Consider the following 23,917-nt stretch of genomic DNA (forward strand, 5'->3'; position numbering starts at 1 on the left):
CCACATGTATCCGATAATAGCAATTTAGAATATGAAACCGAGACTATCTCGATTTGACTATAGTTGAAGGAGACATTAAAAAAGGAATTTTCAGTTTGGTGCCAAAGTGAATCCTGTGTCCTCCCGACTCCGAGAGAAGGAACACAGCCATCAAGTGCAAGTCCTGGGCTGGTAGGTTTATTTTGCTTTTGAATATTTGTCTAGCTATTGGCATAGGCAGTTTTGTTTTCTTTTTTTCCCCCCACTCTTCCCTCATTTCCTTTCTTCTTTATACAACCAGAATGATAATACTTATATAACTCCTAAATAAAATTGAACAATTAAGCTTTAGTAAAAACTTCCCAGAACTGAGTGGATTGTCTTGCCCTTCCATTGAGCACAGAGAATACATGTTAGGATGGGAGTTCTATGAAGGAGGACCCAGGAGAAGGATGGTTAAAGAAATGTTCTGTGCTTTGTTTTTGATTAAAGTTGGGATATACTAATACACCAATGAGGTCAGAAGATGATCATGAGCTGCACACAGACATGTCTGTACGCTCTCCAGAGGTCACACAGTGGGAGTGTAAGTGGGCTTTGGGGTCCATCTCTGATATGTAGCTTCTTGCAGCAGATATGGATTTGTTAAGTGGCTCAGAGTGGACACCTTGTAGTATTTAGGTCAGGAAACAGAGACTAGTACAAGGAGAGGCAGTTCCACCTAGGACTTCCCAGCCAGGTTACTGATGTGACCACTGTGCAGAAGGTGTTTGATGGAGTTTTCTAGCAGAAGTACAGTTTTCTCTTAGGAGTGTGTTTTCCAGCTGGGGGTGGTGTGACTGCATTAGATATGCACCAAGAGACTGGTGTGTAATACTACTGCAGAATCGCGCAGGTGTGTCCTTCCCTCACATGATGCCATAGCTTTGAGGAACTCAAAGGGAAGGGGACAGGCACTATATGGGGATCTGCATGAGACTCTTCTTTGTGTGTTTAACTCTTCTTTGTGTTTAACTCTTCTTTGTGAGTCTAGTTGTGTAGCCCAGTGTAGGTTTGAACCCACTATGTAGTCCTGCGTAGTCACAACGTGCTATCCTTCTACCTCAGCCTCCTAAGTGCTGGGATTACAAGTGTCTTCCGCCATACTCAACTATAAAACTTTCAGTAAGTTAAATCTGTATCTGTATATGACCAGATCATCTCCGTTTGTTTGCTTTTCTTCTCCTGAGTGAAATGGGCTCTCATCTAGGGCTATTTTTGGATTCAGGTCACCTAAGACATTCCTGGGGCCCCTCATGAACATTTCTGTGATACAGAAAGCATCTGAGTGTACACATCTCATATCTGAAGTTTGCATATTTCACAAGAATAGAGTGGAAGTAGATAGTGTATACATGGAAACAAACCTTTTGTCAAGGTTCTTAAAATAAAATTTTTCTTTTGAAGGACTATTAAGTCTTAGTCTAATGTCTTCACTAGGAATTCTACTAGGGATCATGACTACAGTTTGGGGTTTGCAAGGTAAAGAAAACTAGCTAGTTGTGGTGGCACTTGGCTCTAATCCCAGAGCGCAGGAGGCCAAGGCAGGAGGATAAGGATTTGAGGCCAGCTTAGGCTGTATGGCAAGATGCTGTCTAAGCCCCCTTCCAAGCCCTTCTCTCTTTAAAATCTTGAACTGGTGTTACTTAGCATTCTCAGTTTTTATAGTTTAGAGATCATCTTGTAGGAGATTTCATTTCATTTCATTTTCTGTTGTTTTGTTTTGTTCTGGTTATCCTCCTCAAAATACAAAGTTTTGAAGCGATGAGCTAGGTTATTGAAAAAGAAATAATTATTTGAAAATTCTATATCTTACTACTCTGGAATTTGAACTTTATTGTTGCTGGTGGTGCTGTGAGTATATATGAGAGAGAGAGGGAGGGGGTGTGAGAGGGGAGAGAGAGCAAGAGAGGAGGGAGGGGAAAAGGAGGGAGGGGGCAGTAAAGGAGGATCAAAACTATGTACTTAAAAGTGATACTTTTTTTTCAATTTTTTTATTGTGATTAAGTGGTTACATAATTCCCCAAATTTCTCAGTATTGTGGGATAGTGAAACTTAGTTAAAGTCACAAACACATTCTAACTTTCATAGGATAAATTGTCTATCATGGTCTATAACATTTATGAGTCCTATGAGCTTTGCAATACAGTTATTTCTTCCACATTGGGTGATGTGTACATTTCTTTTGTTTTGCATAGCATCAGCTGTTCTCTCTTTCCCAGTTTTTCCCTCCCTCCCTTCGCTGCCATTGAGTTGCTTAGTTCATTTTGGTCAATGTCCAGTGCAGCTGATGGGTTCCGCTGGTGTATGTTTTTCCCTGATTCCCTCTAGTTCTGTGTCGTCCTCCTGGTTTCCCTCTGGTGTGCACATATATACCATACATGTGATCAGCAGCATGGGGTTATTTAGTAGTGATTCGACCAGATGAGTGGAAGTCCTTTGTTTCTTAAGTCCTGCCAATTTTGTCATATCACCTAACATTTTGGATTTAACATCCACTTATCAGGGAGACCATGTACCGTTTGTCTCTTTGCTCTTGGCTTACCTCACTCAACATGATTTCTTCTAGCTCCATCCATTTCCCTGCAAATGCCATTATTTTGTCATTTCTAATGGCTGCATAATATTCCACAATTTTTGGATCCATTCATCTGTGGTGGGACATCTGGGTTGTTTCCATATCCTAGCTATCGTGAACAGTGCTGCAATAAACATGGAGGTGCACGTGTCCTTGTATATTGGTTTCTGTTGTTCAGGGTATATGCCTAGAAGTGGTATGACTGGGTCGTAAGGGAGGTCAATCTTTAGCTTTCTGAGGACCCTCCAGACTGCTTTCCAAAGTGGTTAAGTGATACAGTTTTTAAACAATATCTGCAGCAGTGTTTTAATAAGGGTCAGAATATTCTCCATTCCCATAGAAACTGTTAAAGAATGAGAAAAATAAGAAAGCACTGAGAATTTTCACTTCACTCACCAGTCTTGGCCCCCACTGCATGGGGCCTCTTCATCCCTTCCTGGGCTGCCCTGCCTCTGATGCCTGTTAAATTATACTAGGATCTGATCAGCCAGATTCAAATCCCAACAGGAGAGAATGATGTCTAAGGAGCATTCCAGGAAAGTTAATCAAGTGCAGATGGTTCACTCTGCTTTCTTACTTATGAATATTGGGGTTCACTGATCCCCCTGTGCAGAGATGCTCCTACAAGTAATGGACGTAGAAATACTTTTAAATCATTTCTTCCCGACTCACTTGTCAAACTGGACATATAGTAACAGTCTCTTTGCAAAATACTCATTTTAAATTATTGTGATGCCGTTTTATTAAAGTCTACTGGATAGAATTACAGATGCCACATGCTTATCTACAAGTTGGCTCAGAAGATTTGCATCTTAGAATGGGAAGAACAAAGTCCCAAACACAAAAGTAAAAACATGTATTACTTGGATTATACTATCAGCAAAGGAAGACTCTTTATCAGGGTGAAGTGCTTTATTGCAGATCTGCCTCAGAGGCAAACGCAGACTTTTGTACTAACTGGACATTTGGTCAGTCTCTGAACAGCTGCCTTGCACGTTGGTGCCCTCTTCTGGAATTCTGAGTTCAGGACTGAGGAAAATGAGAAAATTTAAAAGTTATCCTGGAACAGGAGGCGGAGGAGTTCTGTGTGACAATTGTGAAACTTCCTTCCTGGTAAAGCTGCATTTTGGCCTCTTTTTGAACAGAGAAATAGCTATTAGGGCTCTGATAGACTTTTTCTTTCTGTCATGAAGTTCTTTAAATCATAAGACAGTCTCTTCTAGGAAACACATTTTATGTTAACAAAAATTGGCTTGCAACAATTATTCTTATAAAATCAAGTACTCATTATTACTGAATGTCAACTGACATTTAGGTAGTGATTTATATTTAATAATTCTGCCAGGTACATTATTTTACACCATCTTCAAACTTTGGTTGTAATGAGATTCAAACTCAGGATGTCCTGCATACTCAGGAAAGAAAGCACTCCACCCCCTAAACTATGCCCCCAACAATTTATGCTTCAGTGGTTTTTATTTTTCAAGGGAGGATCTTGGTTTTTGTAAGGTCAGTCTGGGCCACGATCCTCCTACTTAAACATCCTGTAGCTGGGACGACAGGTGCTTGTGACCATACCCACTGTCTTCTGTTGAGGTGTATTCTTGTTAACTTTTTGCCTGGGCTGGCCATGGACTGAACCTGGAACCACACCCATTGCCACCACCCCATCTACTTCCACCCTGGAGTACAGCATTACCACATAGCTGCCCTCCTACAGTCTGTTGTTCTAGAACAACCAAAGGGTTTCCCTTTAAGAATATAAATTAAATCTCACAACCTTTCAATATGAATTGCTTTACTCAAAATTGAAACAAAAGTTACCTTGGTGGTCCACACTCCCTTGAAGTACAAAGTGGTTTCCAAATTGTGGAGATACTGTGGGGCTTTGCTGTGGACTCACAAGGGGCCTGAACATCTGCATCTGAAACAGCTGTGTATAACACCTATCAAAACCATGCATTGCTTAATGAAGGAATATGCTGAGAAATGCATGTTAGATTTTGTTGTTGAGTGAACGCTTATCTGCATGCTTATACACACCAACATGGCAGGTCCCACCTTATATTTCCTGGTATGTTATATACCACTGTCAGTGCAGTCTGTTGTTGACTCATTCAGTTTGCAGCCTGATACTGTTCCTTACAGTTTCAGCACTAGATCGTATCATATTTCTTCTGGTGACATAATTTTATGAAGAAAGACTTTTACCAGTTGCTGTGATCAGAGATTAACTGGTAAGAGCAAATGAATGATGGCAGTTTAGTCTAACACAGTGTTTGAGAAGTTATATAGTCCTCAACATGCATGCATTTCATTAGTAATTGTGGTTATTTAATATTGAATAATTTTTTTGCAAGCTGTGTGTTTTTTAAATGGCTAAGTCCAAGCGAGTCAACAAGTCAAGTATTTATATATTATTCAGTATGTGTGTGTGTGTGTGTGTGTGCGTGTGTGTGCACGCGCGCATGTGCGCTTGCGCATACGCGCGCCTGTGCTTGAACTCGAGGCCTGGTCTCTGAGTTTCCTTGGCTGTCTTAACACTTGAGCCACAGCTGCACTTCCAGTTTTCAGTGATTAATTGGAGTCTCGTAGGCTTTCCTGCCCAGACTGGCTATGAATTTTGATCCTCAGATCTCAGCTTTCTGAGTAGGTAGGATTATAGGTATGAGCCACTGACACCAGGCTTAGATACTATTTTGTAAATAAACAAGTTTTTGGTATTTCTTTTTGGCCTAGAGTCATGAATCATTTTTACATGAAGGCTATGTTAATAGAAAAACTTTTGGAGCTTTCACCCTGCATAGTAGCCTTTCCTTAAATCTCGTTGCCTTCTGAACTGTCTCTCCTCTCATTCATCCAGCTTTTCATTGCCTATTCTGTATTTCTCATATTTTCTAATATTTTCATGACTAGCTTTCAGGTTTTGCTTAAATGTTCTCTTTTCAATGAATCTGTCCGTGACCATTTTATATAAAAATACAGCCACCTTCATCTCCAAACTGGGATTTCTGATCTCTCTATTTTGTATTTTGTATCTGTATAGCAGATATTGCCTTCTGACCTATACATTTACTATTTTTTAATTACAGAAGTATCCCAAGTACCTAAAACATCTGACACATCATAGGGAATTTGATAAATATTTGTTGAATGAGTAAAAACATAACACTGTACCAGAAAATGACTAGCAGTAGCTAGGATACAGAGACTTGGATACTGGAGTTCGACTCTTCACACGTCCGGCTCTTTGCATCATAACACTATCTAATCATAAGACTTCTGAGACAATCCCAGATGAACACTTAGCCCAGGGGTCAGCACACAGTCAGTGCTGAACTAGTGTTAGGTGCTCCCAGGTAAACGACACCATCAGAAGTGCTGTGGCTCTTCTGAGTCATTTCTTTCAGGATTAGATGCCGCGCTGCTTTGCAATGCCTGGAAAATAAGGGCCATGGATAATGATGCCTGACAGGGTTTCCTTCCCTTCCTCGGAGACATGTTATGCTTCAGGGTTGTATTAACATCTCACAGTGCACTCAGTTCCTTTTTAACTGTTTCCATTCCATCTGTGAAAATTGTACATGTATGGCTTTCTCTGTGGTTGGCTTCAGGGTTCTGTGTATTTTCAACATGAGACTCAACAAAGTGGTTAGATTTGCTCCCACTGTAGCTGAAGTCATTGAATACTCTTTGGTATTTTGAATCTGGGTGCTCATTATAAGACAGGGTAGGGAGAACTTTGGTATCTTAACTTAGTTTTATTACCACAGTTAAATAAAAAAAAATATTTTTTTGTTAAGTGTGTGTTCAAAGTAAATAGTAGCCAAGACAATACATCTCCTCCTCCCCTCCCCCTACCACTGATGTCAGTGTATCCAGAACTTTCTAGGATTGGCCTGGAGAAGCTGGACATGGCTGATTACCCCAGGTCTTGCAATCTCTGAGAAACTTCAACCCTGTCTTTAGTGCAGATACAAAGTGGAATTGAAGGCAGTGGCAGATGTAAGGACCAGAAGCTTTAAAAGGCCATGTTGTAATAAAGACACACTCATCTCACGTGCTCTGAAGATACTGCAGGACTAGGGTTGCTGTTTGATTCAGAGAAAAGCTGTTACTTTACCAGGGTTTTACGGGATTTCTGAGTTGGCGCTTGGTGGTGGCTGTGGGATGATAAGAGAGGCAAAGAGAGCAACATGCAAGAGCAACATGTGTACACAGCATATACTTCTGTCTGGCATAAGAGATATGGTAGAGGATCTATCTGGTGCTTCCTAGCGTGGGCTTTGATGGCATATCCCAGAATGTGGGTTTCATCTGAGTAGGAGGTTAGTAAATTAGGCATATTATCACATCTGTAGTAGCAGTAGAGAGGCTGGAAAGAAAGATGAAGCTACTTAGAAAAGAGGGATTTCCTTTTGTACTTAAAAGGATATTAGAAAAAAAATGGTTGATCAGAGGCACCTAAAAGCTATAGAAAAATAATAGAACTATGGAAAAATCAGGTGAAGCATGATTTTGAAAGTTGACAGGGAATAACATTATTAAAATTATTTGTTTAGAACAAAAATTTCATGAGGTAAGGTTACCAGATAAAATATATAATACCTAGTTAAAATTGAATTTCAGATAAACAATGAATAAACTTTAGTATAAATATGTTCTATACACTATTTGGTAGATGTACTTATACTAGACAGTATTTTTTAATCAAATTGAGATGCTTGGGTGTTCTATTTTTATTTGGAAGATCTGATAATCTGACATGATAAAAGATGATATGAAGAGATGGTGGTCAGACTGGGCTATTAGATTCTTCCTTTGAAGATTGATGATGGGATGTTTTTGTGAAAGAGTTTTACCATGTTTATGTGGAGGTGCACAGTGAAGCATTTTCTGCAATATAGGGAGAACTTTAGGAGAATCATTTCTAAGTTTGAGTGGTAGGGGCTTTCCTTTATGAAACTGTAAAGAAAAGGAAGATTGAAGCTGAGCCACAGAAAAGAGGGGGTCATCTAAACTACTGAAAGCATCTAATACTCAGTGGGGTAGCAGGACAAAGTCCTGTGTGTTCACTCAACAGAATGGGTGTTACCCTGGTGAGAAGAGCCATCCAGGCTGCTTTATCAAGTGTGAGCATGGCTGAGCTGCATTGTTTCTGAGTCCCTTGATATACAGTGTCCCTTGTGTTCTGTTCTTGTTTTCACTGGGCTGTAAAGGCATTATAAAACCTCCGATAGTAAACACTCTGCTGAGAATGTGAGGTCATAGTAATGTGACCTCACAGGGATCCAGATCCTTGGAAGGCTGAGTATCTCAGTGGACCCTGGAGCCCTGGGGTAAAGAATACTGAGGGATCTTCTGAGAAGCATGGCCCAGCCAGGCCACAGAGGTTGCTATGGGTGCTTCTTGGTGTCTGTATTGTTACTGGTGAGTTTCGGTTGCCTTCAGGCTTTGGGGCTTTCTGATTTGAAAGCATTTTTTGTTGTTTTGTTTTGTTCAAGTAATTTTGAAGACATCTAGAGGTTGTTTTTTTTAAATTTTGTTTTAAGAAGATCCAGAGAAGTGGTGCACAGTGATTAAAAATGACATCTTTTGATGCATGTGAGGAAAATAAGGTGAAATCATCTAGGCTGGACAGGAAGAGGAAAATATGTAGAGTGGGAACTATGACAGAAACAGGCATGGTTTTGAGCAGTAAAGTTTTCAAATATAGTATCATGCAAAGCTACTTGGATTTTAGCAATACTGGTCCATTGCTAAGTGTAATTATTCCATTATTTGCATGCAGGGATTAACATATGCCATCTATATGTTCTGGGGACATGTTTAATTAAACTTCTCAGTTTAAATGTGATGAGTCCTGACTTGGACATTGCTTTTTATCTTATGACATATAAGTATATAGAGGAAAAGCATGTGTGAAAACACCTCATTATTTATAAATACCTCCTTGATTGTAACTAACAGCTCTTGCGTTAAGTATTTTATATTCTTGACTTAGTGGGTAAAACCAAAATGATGATTGTCTCTTTAAATGAAATTTCTACTATGACTTATAGAGATATTCTATAGAAAGTCTTAAACATATTTTTTAGCAAAGTTGGCTGGTAATATTAATTTTATAGGTGTGTTCAGCAGGACAAAATAAATACTAAATATATACTGCATTTTAAAGAAGATTTTTGTCATAATTGGGCAAGGTATTGCAACTGGTAGGTATAGTTTGTTGGAAAGTTGAGGTGGGTATTTGTTTAAGAGTCACATGAACACTGTTTGTCTGGGTCACTTCCAGTTCATGTCAGTTGTTCGGCATTGATGATGGGTTGTAGTTGTCACTGTATTCTTCACTATTTTAATACTCAAAGTAAAATCAGGCCAAATTTACCTAATACTGTCCTTGATCTGGCACTTTAATTAATGCCTTCAGTTTCATGTGTGATGATATGAGATGAAGTCATTCTGCTCCTGATAGCTGTCCTTAGGAGAGCACTTGTGTGTGTGAATTGGGATGATAAAGCTGATAAAAACATTTTTTTTTTCTGCTGGGTTCTGGTGGCTCATGCCTGTAATCCGAGATACTCATGAGACTGAGACCTGGGGATCACTTTTCAAAGCCAGCCTGGACAGAAAAGTCTGTGAGACTGATCTCCAATAAAAAAAAAACACTAGAAAACTGGAAGTGGTGCTCAAGAGCGCTCGCCTTGAGCTGAAGAGTACAGGGACAGTGCCCAGGCCCAGAGTTCAAGCCCCATGACCAACAAAGACAAAAAAAAACAAAAACAAATTTTTTTGTTCTTAGAAAGTAATTTTTTCAAGAGACAACAGCATTGGTAAATCACTCCTTGAAAATGTAATGATAATTTTTTTGTTAATTTTTTTAATTTTGTTAATTTTTTGTAATTCACACTTAACATTCCAGAAAATTTTATCTGCCACCAAAAGTTTGACCGTGCTTAAACTTATCAAGTTAGTAGGGGTGATATTTACAAAAATGGTCTTTGTGATATTATATAATGAAATTTGTCTATAGATATTTTACATGGGACTGAAGTACCATGTTAGAAACTCACAGGGATAAAAGATCCGTTCAGATTTTATGACTCATCTTAATATGAGATACAAAATGCATTGCCCATTGCCATAAATTTAGATTCTATGTAGCAACTGACTTTTAAGAAACTACTACTTGTCTAATTGTTTCTATAGTTAACCAAAAGTATACACATCCTGTCAAATACACATGTTCTTTTTCTATTGGTGTGAGAACAGATTTTTCTAAATGTATTTCATTCAACTTAAGCAGTCCATTGTTATAGCTTGCATGTACAAGTATTCTGAGAATTCAGTTGGCCTCTCCAAACCAGCCATTAAAGAAATCTATAAAGTCATTAATCACTGTCATTTGTCTTACTGAAGTTATGTTTTTTAAGGAAATAGTTATTTGTAATAAAAATGTTATAGTTAAATTACATGAAATAGATTTACTGTTTTTTAAATGAATTATTGTTTTACATCTTTGTTAGATTACTAATATTTTACATATCAGTAGATAGAGCCCACGTCAACAAAAGCTTTTTGGAGTTACTACTTTTAACCCTATAAAGATTGAGAGAAAAACTTTGGGGAACCACTGGTTTAGAGTTTATACAGTCATTCCACGTGTCCTTTGATTTTGACATGTGGTAACTGCAGATACTTTCATAGAGTATTAAATGTAAAATGGTCTCATTTAAAATGGTTTTATGTAGTTGTCTGTACAATATCATAATGATTTAATCAAATATTCTTCAAACATCTAAGAAAACTTCTTTCTCCTTTTTTTTAAATCAATTTTCATAGCAATGCTGGGGTGAGAACAACACATCCAGAAGCTCATTCTGAAATGGGGAGCACTGAAATTCTGGAAAAGGAGACTACAGAGAGTCTTAGTAATGGTACCAGCAGCAACTTGGAAGCTGCCAAAAGACTGGCCAAACGCCTTTATCATCTAGACAGATTCAAAAAATCGGATGTTGCAAAACACCTAGGCAAAAAGTATGTTTCAATCCAAGATTGTTGTCTTCTTAGTGTGTATGTATGTATGTGTGTATGTGTGTAAAAAGTTTACATTTTAATAATCAAAATTCTGTTTTTTTTGTAATAGCAATGAATTTAGCAAACTGGTTGCAGAAGAATATCTGAAGTTCTTTGATTTTACAGGAATGACACTAGATCAGTCTCTCAGGTATGCATATTATTATTTCTATTCTTCCTTGCCTCTAAGTAACGAATTCTTAGAAATATGAATCCTTAGAAGAGAAAGTAATGTACTCTAGCTAGATCCTTACTGTTTTTTTCTTACCTCCACTCCAGTTGCTTTGTGAATTTAAATTGTATTATAATACTAAACAGAAGATAATAGCAGGGAGTATGAGAAATAAATGTTTGTTTTTATGAAATAAACATGGACTGATAAATTTATGCTCAGTAGAAAGTCCAAGTCCAACTGGCAAAATGCATAATGGTGACACAGTAAATCAGGAGAAAAAGTATTCAGTATCATTTCAATAAAAATATTAGAAAAAGTTTCACTATGTCAGTTAAATGAATGTAACACAATATTTGTCATCTTAGCCATTTTAAGTGTACAGACAATAGTATAAAATATATTCCCAATGTCAGGCAATCATCATAGTCATCAATTTCAGCACAGGAGAAATTCTATATCTGATAGGCAGTAATTCCCTCCCTTCACCCCAGTTATACAAACCAAGGCTCTCCTTTGCATCCCTGTGATCCTGACAACTCTGCCTACTTTGTATAAGTATAATCATATATTAATTGTTTTATGTGATTTTGTTTTACTTACTAATCATCATGGCCTGAGAATTAATCAAATATGTGACATATCGTAGAATTTTCTTCCTTTGTAAGGTTGAATCCAGTGTATGGATGGCTACTGCTTTTTTAGCCACCTATCCATAAGTAGGCTCCTTAGATCACTTCCATATTTTGTCTGTTGTGAAAATGCTACTGTGAGCATAGGGACACAGATATCTTTGGGAGACCCTAATTCATTCATTCATTCATTCATTCATTCCTTTCTTTCTTTCTCTCTTTCTTTTTTCTTTCTCTCTTTCTTTTTTTCTTTCTGTTTTGTGATCAGTTTAGAGACTGTAACATATACCTTTTCACTAAGTACCTGCTTATAATAGGTGAATAGTTTTTTCTAAAATGGTATAAAAATGACTGAACATAATAATTCACAGAGAATATATGTTAAAGTTCCTACCACTCTCTACTTTTTGCTAAATCTTAAAATGGAGGTATCTAAAATACATTGAGTCTCACTTTTTCCATATTACACTGAACATTCAAGGTAACATTTTAATCTTATGAACTGCTTAGAAAATGCCTGAGCCATAGCTAAGATATGGAACCAACCCAGATGCCCCTCAGTAGATGAAGAGATCAAGAAAATATGATATGTGTGTGTGTATGAATTCTATGCTTCAATCAGAAAGAATGACACTGCTCCATTTGTAAGGAAATGGAAAGACTTAGAAAACATCCTATCAAGTGAAGTAAGCCAGACTCAAAGAAACATAAGTCCCATGGTTTCCCTTATTTGCAAGGATTAGTATATGTCTAGGATAATCTTAGCAGATGAGCATAAGCTCAATAGCTATGTGCATATGATCATATAAGATGATGCTAAGCAAAATGAACACTAAGACATGGACACAAGAGGTTTTTCTTTGATGATGTTGGTTTTAATATGCTATGTGATTTTTTTTTTGTTTCTTTTGAATGTTCTTCCCCCATGGTATAAGCCCTGTTGTCACTGTGTTTGATTTTGGTATCCTGGTATTGTATTTACATTTATTTGAATTAGGGAAGGGAAGGGGAACAAAAGACAAGGGGGGAACCAATGCAACAGTGATAGACACAAGACAATATGTTGGAAATGATCTGTACAACTTGGGGGAATGAAGGGGAGGGAAAGTAGGAAGAAGAAGGGCTAACAAGTTTGACAGGAAATGTACTTATTACCTTACTTGTATAACTGTAACCCCTCTGTGCATCACCTTGACAATAAAAAAAAATGAAGATAAAAAAAAATGCCTGAGCCCAGTTGAATTCTGAGATCATCTCCGTAATCCTTTAATCTGACAAGTCAGGAAACGGGCCTGGGAGGTGAACTGAGGGTGATTGTATTAGAACTAAAATGGCTTTTCCCATAAATCAAAGGTATGCACAGGTCTTTTTGAGATAATGGCCAAAAGTGAAGTAATGTTCTATATTTTTGCTTTTATGTTCCAGTGTGCTTATTTAAAAAATATATGAGGAACAAATGGTCACCTTAATAACAAACTATGAATCTTCTATCAAGAAGGCAGAATTTTCATAGAAATAGGATTTATTACATGTTTTGTTTTGTATTGTTGTTTTTATAGTCATAAGATGTATTAGAAATTTTTTTTCCTCCCATGGGCCATAGTTAGGAAGATGTTCTACTTTGTCAAGTGGGGGTCATCTGGTTTAATCTATAATATAGTATTTTTAGTGACTCTGGCTTGGATTAGTGTATAGTTCTGGACTTATTTCCTATTAGTCAAAGAAGTTTAATGGTTTATTCCTTAGTCTGAAGAGGAACTTAAGCTTTATTTTGTAATTTCCTCTTCATATAACACATCAATACTAAAATACAATGTTAATAAGCAAAATAAAATTAACTGCTTTACACAAGGCAGTGTAATTTTTACAGTGGTTAATGGAAAGTTAAAATGTAACAAAAGCAAAATACACACACACACACACACACACACACACACACACACACACACACACACACACACACACACACACACACACACACACACACACCCCAAAACAAAAACCCTGTTTGATATTGTACCCCAAGTCTTAGTTTTCTTTTCTTTCTTTCTTTCTTTTTTAATAGTGGCTAACCATTTAAAATTTGCTACTGGACCAAAGTCATAGTGGTACATTCCTGACCACTGCTTTCAGGCATTTTTGATATGCTGGCTACTCTGTAATAATAACCTGTAGGTTAATTATATTGACATTTTGTATAATTTAAATATCAATAGAAGTCTATGCTACATGGCTAATTAATGTTTTTTTTAAAACTATTGTACATTTAATCTCTGTGTCCATATAATTTAACTTTGTCATATATAAAGTATATGGTAAACTTTGTAAAATTTTTTCCTATTAATTATTTCTTAGGTATTTCTTTAAAGCATTTTCTCTCGCTGGAGAAACTCAAGAACGAGAAAGAGTATTAATACATTTCTCCAATCGATACTTTTACTGTAACCCAGAGGCCATTGCTTCACAAGGTAAGCTGATGGGATTTGTACATTTCCTGTTTCAACAGTGGTTATTATATTGTTTATTTTAAGGTTACATTTTATTGTAGAAATATAGAAAGTTATTAAAAGAAATGAAGTTTATCTAAGTGTGTCTAATTACTCAGAGATAGCTGTTAATAGTTTAGTCTGTTGATCTATCACATTGACATCATTAGTTGTGTTTTCTATCTTTCCCATCCGTTTCCTTATATCATTAAATATGCTTTAAGGAAATTTATTGACAACATAATAGCTTTTATTTTTCTTTTAATTGCTTTTGCTGTATTTTCTAGTTCCCAGTGTGGCAGTTTACTATCTATACTGCTCAGCTCTGTCATTCAGAAGTACTGTGTGCAAATTGCCATGTAGTGAATGAAATGATGTTTTTTCTCATTTCTGTATCTTTGTCTCTTACACCTTCATGTAAATGCAGGATGCTTGGCTTTGTGGCTGGTTCTGGAAATGTGTAAATCTTTATGGAAGTTGTAGTACACATTTGTTCCTTTTGATATTAATTATAACACCATCACTGACTTATTTATGATTTTACTGAGCCATAATATTATATTTATTACAGTTTTGGCAATCGAATATTAAACTAATTGTTGAACTACCTGGGAAAATAATTTATAATATTAATTCCTTTTTATTTTTTATTTTATTTTTTGGTCCAGTCATGGGGCCTGAACTCTGGGCCTGGGCGCTGTCCCACAGCTCTTCAGCTCAAGGCTGGCGCTCTACCACTTGAGCCACAGCGCCACTTCCGGCTTTTTTCTTTTTGCTTATGTGGTGCTGAGGAATCAAACCCAGGGCCTCATACATGCAAGGCAAGCGCTCTACCACTGAGCCACCTTCCCAGTCCCCATATACATTTCTATAATCAAAACTTTTAGTATGAGCAAGCAAACTAATTTGTGATTTAAAAAAACTCTGATAACCTCTGATAATTCTGCAATAAATCACTGAGACTAGAAAGAAAAGTAGTTGGGGCTGGGAAGGTGGCTCAGTGGTGGAGCGCTTGCCTTGCTATCCCTTCAGTATCAACTAGAGAGAATAAGCGAGTTATAAGAGGGTCACTTGTCAAATCTCGGAAGATGCTGATGTTCTTGAGTAAAGTAGGGAATATGGATTCATGGCATTCAGCTGTTGGTAAGGATATTTGAGAGCTGGCTGCTGAGTTTTACAATAATTTGAGGAATGCGTTTTAAATGTGTGTAGAACTTGTTATGACAAAATAGAACTGGAATATACTGCTAGGCATGGAGATACTGGTAATAGAAATCACTTACTATACGAAGAAGAAAACAAGGTATTTTTAATATATAAACTCAGTCACTGCACAATCCTTTCTGTTCATTTTCTTTCTGTTTTATACTGAAGGTTGAACTCAGGGCTTGTTAGGCACCTATTCTACCACTTGTCCTCTATTGCCTTAGTTATTTTTCAGATAGTCTTGGAGCATGGACTTCCTACCTATGCTTCCCATGTGACTATGATTATAAATATGTACTAATAAGCTTGTTGGCTGAGATGGAGTCTTATTAACTTTTCACTCAGGCTTGCCACAATCAGCAATCTCTCTGATTTCTGCCTCCTTAGTAGCTGTATTATAGGTGTGAAACACTGTGCCCAGTCTCCTTTCTGTACATTTAGCATTAATTAGTATAATGATTACTCTACCTGAAACTATCATCTATTGTACTTGGATTGGGAAAGAGGGAAGGAATAGAATTAATTCTGATATTTGGAAATGAGAAGCTTAACTGAATGCTATTCTTTTACTGTATAAAATAAAGTGATATTTTCATTTAAGTGTGAAACTACCTTTTGGACTTGGGTATCTTTCCCCTGATATTTAAGTTTTTAAGCATCACAGATTACTTCACTACTTTTCTTTTAGTTTGACACATGATAATCCTAATCAACCATAGTCCTTTAAAGAATGGCATGAAAGGGAGTTATTTCTACACTTTTTTTAAGCCAGAAAAATAATACATGAACAGTAAACTATGATAAACTCAGATCTTAATTTTCTTTAACTTTGACTTCTTTTTCAACTGAGTCTTTTCCCAGAAAGGTTAAAATAATCATATTAAATAATTTATTTTCATTTTTATACAACATGTTATAGAAAATTGAGAAAATATAAACAAAATAATACAAAGTATAGTTTCATGACCCTGAGATAATTTTTTTTAATATTATGATGTAAGCTGGGCACCAGTGGCTCATGCCTGTAATCCTAGCTACTCAGGAGGCTGAGATCTGAAGATCAATGTTCAAAGCCAGTCTGGGCAGGAAAATGCATGAGATGTTTTATCTATAATTAACCACCAAAAATGCCAGAAGTGAAGCTGGGCTTTTTGTTCATGCCTATAGTCCTAGCCACTAAACAAGCTGAGATCTGAAGATAACAGTTCATAGCCAGTCTAGACAGGAAAGTCTGTGAGACTCATCTCCAACTAAAGTACCAAACAAGCCAGAAGTAGTGTGCCTCAAGCAAGAAAGCTCAGGGACGCACCCAGGCACTGAGTTCAAGCCCCAGGACCAACACACACACACACACACACACACACACTCTCTCTCTCTCTCTCTCTCTCTCTCTCTCTTATGGTTTATATTTTTCTTGATATATTTAATAGAAAAAATATATAATGTGTATATTCTCACAATTTACTGTGAAATATCTCTCCATTTCAACATATGTACCTGGATAACATTTTTAACGATCTGAACATAAAAGAACTGCTTTTAGAGGGTGAGAGTTACTAGTCTTCTCTCACCCTCTCATTGTAAGTCAAGTTTCTCTGCATATGCTTGTAGTTCCCATGGATCCTTAATTTGCTACCTTAGTGTAAAAAGCCTGGGGAGTCCATAGCACTGCTGCAAGGCTTAACGTATATATATGATGTCAAGCTGTCCTCTAGAGGGGTGGGGACAGTTTATCAATAGTAAAGCCCAGTTCTGTACACTGAGGTCCCTTTTGTTATACTTTATGCTTTATTTGTTTTCTGCTGCTCAAATATCACTAGTTGTGTTTTTTGTAGCATTCTGTCTTAATTGGCTCTGATTATATACTACTTGAATGTAACATGGGGTACAGCAGTAACAAATGAACTGATGCTTTCTGTCTCTGTTTCTTAGATGGAGTACATTGCCTCACCTGTGCGATGATGCTGCTTAATACAGACCTCCATGGCCATGTAAGTGAAGGCTTGTGGAGCTCTTGCAGAATCTAAACCTCTATGGGCTTACCCTTACCTCAGTTCCTGTAAACATTCACACCCTCCCCCCATATCTTTATCTTGTTTTCTGTATTGTTCCTTCAGCAGGAAGATAAGTATAAATCTTTTAAAACAAGAAAGTACCTTTTAATTTTCTAGGCTAGCATAGAGTAATTTCAAGTTGTTGTCTGTGTGTCTGGAGTCCTCTTAGCAGTAGCATGTTGTTCTGTGTCTTGTCTTACAGACAGACAGAGATCTTGTGTTTGTTTCCGATACATGTTATAGTAGTTGACAGAGTGCTGGGAAGAGAATATGAACTACTGCTAAAATATTGTTTGTGTTTTCACTAAGTGTATTAGTAAGTGTAAGAACCTAGTCTTTTATGCATTCCTCAGATCTCCTAAGTTATTCATTTGATAGTTAAAACATCAAAAATAAAATGCTAAAATAATTATCTTCTCATATCTTATTTAAAATAGAGACTGATTTTAGATAAATTCAACCTTTATAGAAGTGGAATTGAATCATTTAACTAAATGCTTCATGTAAAAGAAAATGAGAATTTTTGAGTTATATCTATACTTATTTGAAACAAATTATTTCATATTCCTATGTTCATTTATTTTGAAGAAAAATAATCAAGCTTTTATGTATTCAAGTGTTTACTATACTTTGGTAACTTACAATGTGGGAAGCTTCAGTAAGATAAAATATTTAGATATTTGTCTTATTCCAGAGGGCCACATAATTCCATTATTTGAAACTATATGTTCCTCTTTAAAATGGCCAAAAGGGAGCTTTATAGCCCCATTGAATTGGACTAACAGATTATAAGAGGACTACCAATTCCCCAGTAGCCAAACATGTGGAGATAGAATCATGATTTTAACTATCTTTGTGTATTTCAAAATACTCCATTCAAGTTCCTTTTGCAGTTCATAAAAGGTGAATTCAGAGTAACTTAATGCCTGGAAGATGTATAGCACTGGGTTCAGAGATGACATAGACTGATGATGTAGGCACAGTTTAGCAGCATTCTTAGATAGTAGGGTACTTCCTGTGGTTCCCACAATGTGTACATATCTGTGGGGATTAGAATCTGGCATTCTCCCAGTGTGTTAAGGGATGTCTAGCATGTAGATTGTTCTGACCTCTGTTTTCCTGTTCCCAGACAAGCCAGTGTTCCTTTCTTCTCTCTGTGCCCATTCTGTGACAAAAATTCCACCCTTCCACTACTTTCCCTCATACTTCTTAATTTTTTAACTTTCTGGCTAGAGAGTATAAAAATTTCTGATAGTACTGGCATTTGAACTCATGGCATGGCACTTGGTTGGGCAGGTACTGCCACTTGAGCCTAACCCCCAGCCTCAAAGGGCATGTTTCTGCATGTGTGTTCACATACAACCGTGACACCAAGTAATCTCAGCATGAAGTATCAGCAGCACCTAATACTTGTTCATTTAACACACACACACACACACACACACACACACACACACACACACACACACACACACACACACACACACACACTTACTTGTGCTGGGGTTTGAACTCAGAGCCTGGTTGCTGCCTTGAGATTTTGTGCTGAATGCTAGTACTCTACCACTTTAGCCACAGCTCCCTTTTAGGCTTTTTAGTGGTTAAATTGGTGATAAGAGTCTCTGGGACTTTTCTTCCTGAGCAGGCTTTTTGCTGTGATCCTCAGATCTCAGCTACCTGAGTAGCTAGGATTATAGGTAGCTGATAGGATTATAGGAATGAGCCACCAGCACCTGGCCATTTAGCATGTTTTGACTGAGAAAACATATACTTCTAGTATTAGTTTAGAACTTGTTTCAAGGTTGGGAATTTCTACACAGGTGATTAGATTTTGGGGCGCTTATTTACATGAACTGCTTTTTAAACAGGTACTATTACTTTGAAAGAAATGTGCATCTTGATATCTGTAACAATATGGAATATAGCAGTAAATACAGATAATGAGGTTTATCCAGATAACTCTTCCTATGTGGTTGTGTCCATAAAAGAGATGGGCATCCTAGTGTCTATACTCCAGAGGTTCAGAACCACAGAACCAAGCCATTTGCTCTGCCTTCTGTAGACAACATTTGATGAATTGTTAAAAAGGTTAGAGAAAGTATCACATGCTAGCACATACCTCTAATTTTATCACTTGGAAGGCTTTTGCAAGAGGATCCTGAGTGTAAGGCCAGCTTGATCTAAGTAGGGTGGCCCTATTTAAAAAATAGAAAGGAAGAAAGAAATCACTGGCATATGGATGAAAGAAGTGGTTACAATGAACATTATAGCATTGTCTTGAAATATATCAATTCTACATCAGTAGGCTATATTAGGAATACTACTGATAAAATAGAGAGAAAACTGTAAAACTCTATGGGCTTCTGGGTCATATGCTATGGTGATAATTCTCAGTTTGGGTTTTAAAATCATGTACTATATACTTAAGATTTTCTGACATATTTATTTCCTTTGTTGTTATTTATAATGCATGCTATTAACAATCTATTGAATTTATAATTGATATCCTAAGAACTAACCATATGAAAATGTGTTTTTCTTATCTTTCCCTCTGGATTCATTTTAAAAATAAACTTTCCTTCTAGGTGGTAAGTTTTTAATCCGTAATTCTGGATGTAGCATTTTTTTTTTGCATCATGGTTGCCTGACACAGCATAATAGTGTATGTCTGACTTATCAGCATGGCTCCTATGAAGCTGAATCATTAAGCAGATAGTGAATTATCTCCAATGTCTGTTCATTTCCCCTCTCCTTACTCCTGTACTGAGGTCATCACCACTCACTACTTTCTCCAGTGCCCAGAATAGTCCTCTTGGGGTTAGACTAATATACCATTGTCCTTTCTTCTTTACCATTTTGTCATAATAGCAATGCAGCAGCATGTCTGTTCCAAGAATTGCCAAGACCAGCTTGTCCTCACGCTTCTCACAGGAAGGGCTAAATTAGGGGATTGACTTGTTTGGTCTGTCTTTATTTCCCTCCCTTCCTTGCTTCCTTCCTTTCTTCCTTCTCTCCCTAGTAACCACACCCTGAAAATGAATTGATTTGGGCCTTTGTTGATCTGCTAATATCTCACTAATAAAAATGATGGAATGTATACTAATAAAATACTTCTAACATGCAGTTCCTACTTTTATTATGTGGGAATACTTTTTCTTCTTCTAATGTGTTCTCTCATTCACCAAACACCAGTAGTGTTCCCACTCCTTCGTAGTTCTGTGCTGTCAGGTAAGCATCAGTGATCATGGAAGTCAAGTGTTCTCCAGTAGGCTAGGTGGGACTGCATTAGTCCCTTGTAAACAAAGACTTGAGTAACAGGTAACTGAGATGCTGTGCTATGAAACACTGGCAGGGTGTTTAAGTTTTACATGAAGTTATAGTTAGACTTCACTCATTAGGCCATGGAAAAGCCATCCTGAAGTATACACATATTTTTCTATAGAAATTCATTGACACCCTGAAGAACCTGCTTAAAACTATATGAATGCTTTATCTTAGCAACAGTGCTGACTTGCTTTTAACTTGTGTGCAAGTAGTTTATTCTTTTAGCTTAAATGATAACTTTATAATTGCCAATCGCTAATTTGGTATGTAAGCCCTTTTATTTTTATAATGTGTTTTTAAAAATTTATATGCAAATTAAAGGTCTTAGCCATGTAGATAATCTTCAAGTAAAACAAACTCCAGATTATCTTTTCCTGTGATGAAACTGTGTTGACAATTGCCCGAATTATCACAGAAAGAGCTGAAAACTTATATTTTATTGACATTATGAATGAAAAGGTTTGATATGTGAACAAGTTCCATCAGGCTCCTTTTCCTAACTGATCTTCAAATGCCTTCTATTGACTATAGCTAACTAGTGCTTTAATCTCCTATGCTTTGATCCTGGTCAGCGTTCAGCCCCTCAGCAGCACCATTGCCTAGCCTGAAGATGGGTGGCAAGGCCCAGGAAGGGGGCAGGGTCTTCAAGCAGGGCCTCACAGGACAGCATTTTAGATGGACGATTGCAATGAAGAGTGAGATTATATGAGCATACTCGGTTGCAGATTTCACAACTAGGAGATCTCTAGAGAGGCGAGAGTCAGTAGCTGTGGTTAGAGACTACCATAGTTAGGGGAATTGTTATTAATTTAAAAAGAAATCATGACAACATGTACTATTTAATGTGGTGGCTTGAGCTTTTTAGCAGTAATTTCAACTAGTGTTTCCCTGCTCTCAGTATTGGCAGCAGCTAGTGCACCATGTGCAGTGAGTAGAAGTATGGCTCTTTGCTTGGGGGTGGGGTATTCCCATGTACTTTGTGTTTGGGACTCTCAAGGCATGCTGAGCTAGCATCCTTGATCTTTGGGCTGGCATCTTGCTGGTGTTTGGTGTTAGGTTATAAGTTCGATACTGACAAAAAGAAAGAATCCATGGACTTAAGGATAGGTTTTGCAATGGATTAATGTATTTTAAAAAGTAGAGTTCACTTTGAGAAGGCTAACAGGAAGAATTTCTTTTCTGGTCTGTAAATTGAATTCTTGGATTGGCATTGTAGGAACTGGAAATTTTAATTAGTGGATAAGTATTTGGTTTATTTTCTATTGTGGAAAGTGATAATTTGAGCAGTTAAAATGCGTTTATTTTCTTACATTGTGCTGTTTTATTATTTTCACACTTTAAAGCAACCACAGCCCTCCTTGAGGTTGATGAACCGTATGTAATTGATGTTCTCAAGAAGTCTGTATCTGAAATTATCATTATAACTGGCAGCTGCCTTTTGCCTGCGTGCCTCCCTCTTTCCTTCTTGTAGGGCTGTGGCTACCTCTCCTGTCTGTGCTGCACTGTGACCTGGATGCCCTTGGCTGGTCCCTGCTGTAGATTTCAGCCTGAGCTTACCTCTGTAATGCTCTTCCTCCTCTTTGGTGCCAGGCATTTCTTTTCTTTTCTCCTCACTGGGAACTCCCCAGCTTTTGGGCTTCTCAGAAGTGTACTGCAAGCTCAGGCATGCATCAGGCCTGCATTCCAGTGTCTGAGGGGGGTAGTGAGGGGACATTCATTTTCACTATGGCCATTTTTATTACCAGCAGGAGTGCTTGCAGGATAGCCCGAGGAGCTAACCATCAGCTGTGGGAATGATTTTCTACAAAAAATGCCCTGATTTGAACATTTTTAATTTTAAAATGACCTTTAGAATGCAGTGCAATTCATTCTCATGCTGACAACCACCTAGGTATTAATAGGAATCTTTATGAAACTATGCGCAAGTTTAATCATGCACAGGTTGATTGTGTTAGATCCTGTGACCTCCCCCCTCCCCCACAGAGTGAAACTCTTCCTTTTCTCCTAACTCCTATCGTTTGTTAAAAAAATTCTACTTTACTCAAGGCAGGTTTGTAATTGGGAAACATATCAACTAAGTTGGTGGGACTCACAAGGGGCTGATCTGATTTACTCAGTGTTTGGGTCACTGTATATTATTCCTCATCACTGTGGGTTTTGCAGACTTAAATGGTAGACTGAGAATATAAAAGCAGCTTACACTCAGTATGGAGTCATTTTTGCTCTTTCTTCTTTCCGTAGATGTCTAGGGGAGAGGAAGGAGTAGGGATGAAGAGGGCAATTATAAGCTTAATCTGGCCTTTGATCCCATTACTCAATCCCTATTCCTAGCAATCAAGTTAAAAGTAAAGATTAGTTTTAATATTTTTAATGAATCTAGTGTATTTTTCTTTGCTTAAATTTTAAATGGGGATACTTTCTATGAGATACTAATACAGTTGCCTCTTACATCTTCTCAAGGTTTGTTTGTAGGATATCTTTATACTCTTAAAATTTTTGAGAAAAATATTTTCTTGTGTATATTAGCACATACCACATTAGAAACTAAGCTGATAACATTTAAAAATATTTATCAAATAATTTAGATCTATTCAGTCTACTCAGTAATTTAATGTCTAATAAAATTTAAAAACTTAAATCTATTCAGTAAATAGATTAGGCCCCTTCTTTTCTAAGGGCAAGGCATGATAGCTCATGCCTGTAGTCTTAGCTATCTAGGAGGCAAAGAGAGGAGAATCATAGTTTAAGGCCAAAAAGTTAGCAAGACCCTGTCCATATCAATAGATCAGGCATTTTGATGGACACCTGTAATTCCAATTAGCATGGGTAAAAAGGTCAGGACTCTGAAAATTTACTAAAGCAAATTGCTTTAGGGGATGAGGCTGGGTGTGGCTTAAGGGATGGTCTGCCTAGAAAATGTGAATCGCTGAGCTCAAACCCAGGAACTGCCACTGCCAAAGAATCATACTTTCCAAAATTGAAAAAAAAATCAGGAAAAGAATAGCCTTGAATGTTTGCAAATATTTTTAATACTTTTCTAAATAGAAGACAACTATGTTCTCATTGCTTTGCAATTAATCTATGGCAATAGATACTGTAAGCTCAGGAGAGAATAAGAGTAGCAAAGTAAATTATGTCTTTAGAATTAAAAAATATGTTTGACTTTATAGATACAGTTGACAATCACTGAGCTAGGATACTATATGTATATATTATACACATACATATATTCTAGTGGAGGTTTTATATGTGCCTGTGTATGTGTATGCATGTATATAATTTTTTTTTATTGTAAAGATACTATACAGAGGGTTACAGTTACATGAGTGAGGTAATGAGTACACTTCCTCTTGAACATTGTTAGCCCCTCC

At 37.1% G+C, this 23,917-nt stretch overlaps 1 protein-coding gene across 1 annotated transcript in view; it reads left to right on the forward strand.

Moving 5' to 3' along the window:
* Positions 1-7,994: 7,994 nt before the first annotated feature.
* The window catches only part of Psd3 (pleckstrin and Sec7 domain containing 3), a 171,555-nt gene continuing 155,632 nt past the window's right edge, over positions 7,995-23,917 (forward strand). Inside the window, exons 1-5 of the mRNA XM_013024908.1 lie at positions 7,995-8,026; positions 10,439-10,633; positions 10,743-10,823; positions 13,832-13,944; positions 17,101-17,159. Of these exons, the coding sequence (XP_012880362.1) occupies positions 7,995-8,026; positions 10,439-10,633; positions 10,743-10,823; positions 13,832-13,944; positions 17,101-17,159 (480 nt within the window). The remainder of the gene's footprint in view (positions 8,027-10,438; positions 10,634-10,742; positions 10,824-13,831; positions 13,945-17,100; positions 17,160-23,917) is intronic.

The sequence above is a fragment of the Dipodomys ordii genome, unplaced genomic scaffold, assembly GCF_000151885.1.
Source record: "Dipodomys ordii isolate 6190 unplaced genomic scaffold, Dord_2.0 Scaffold4, whole genome shotgun sequence".
NCBI lineage: Eukaryota > Metazoa > Chordata > Mammalia > Rodentia > Heteromyidae > Dipodomys > Dipodomys ordii.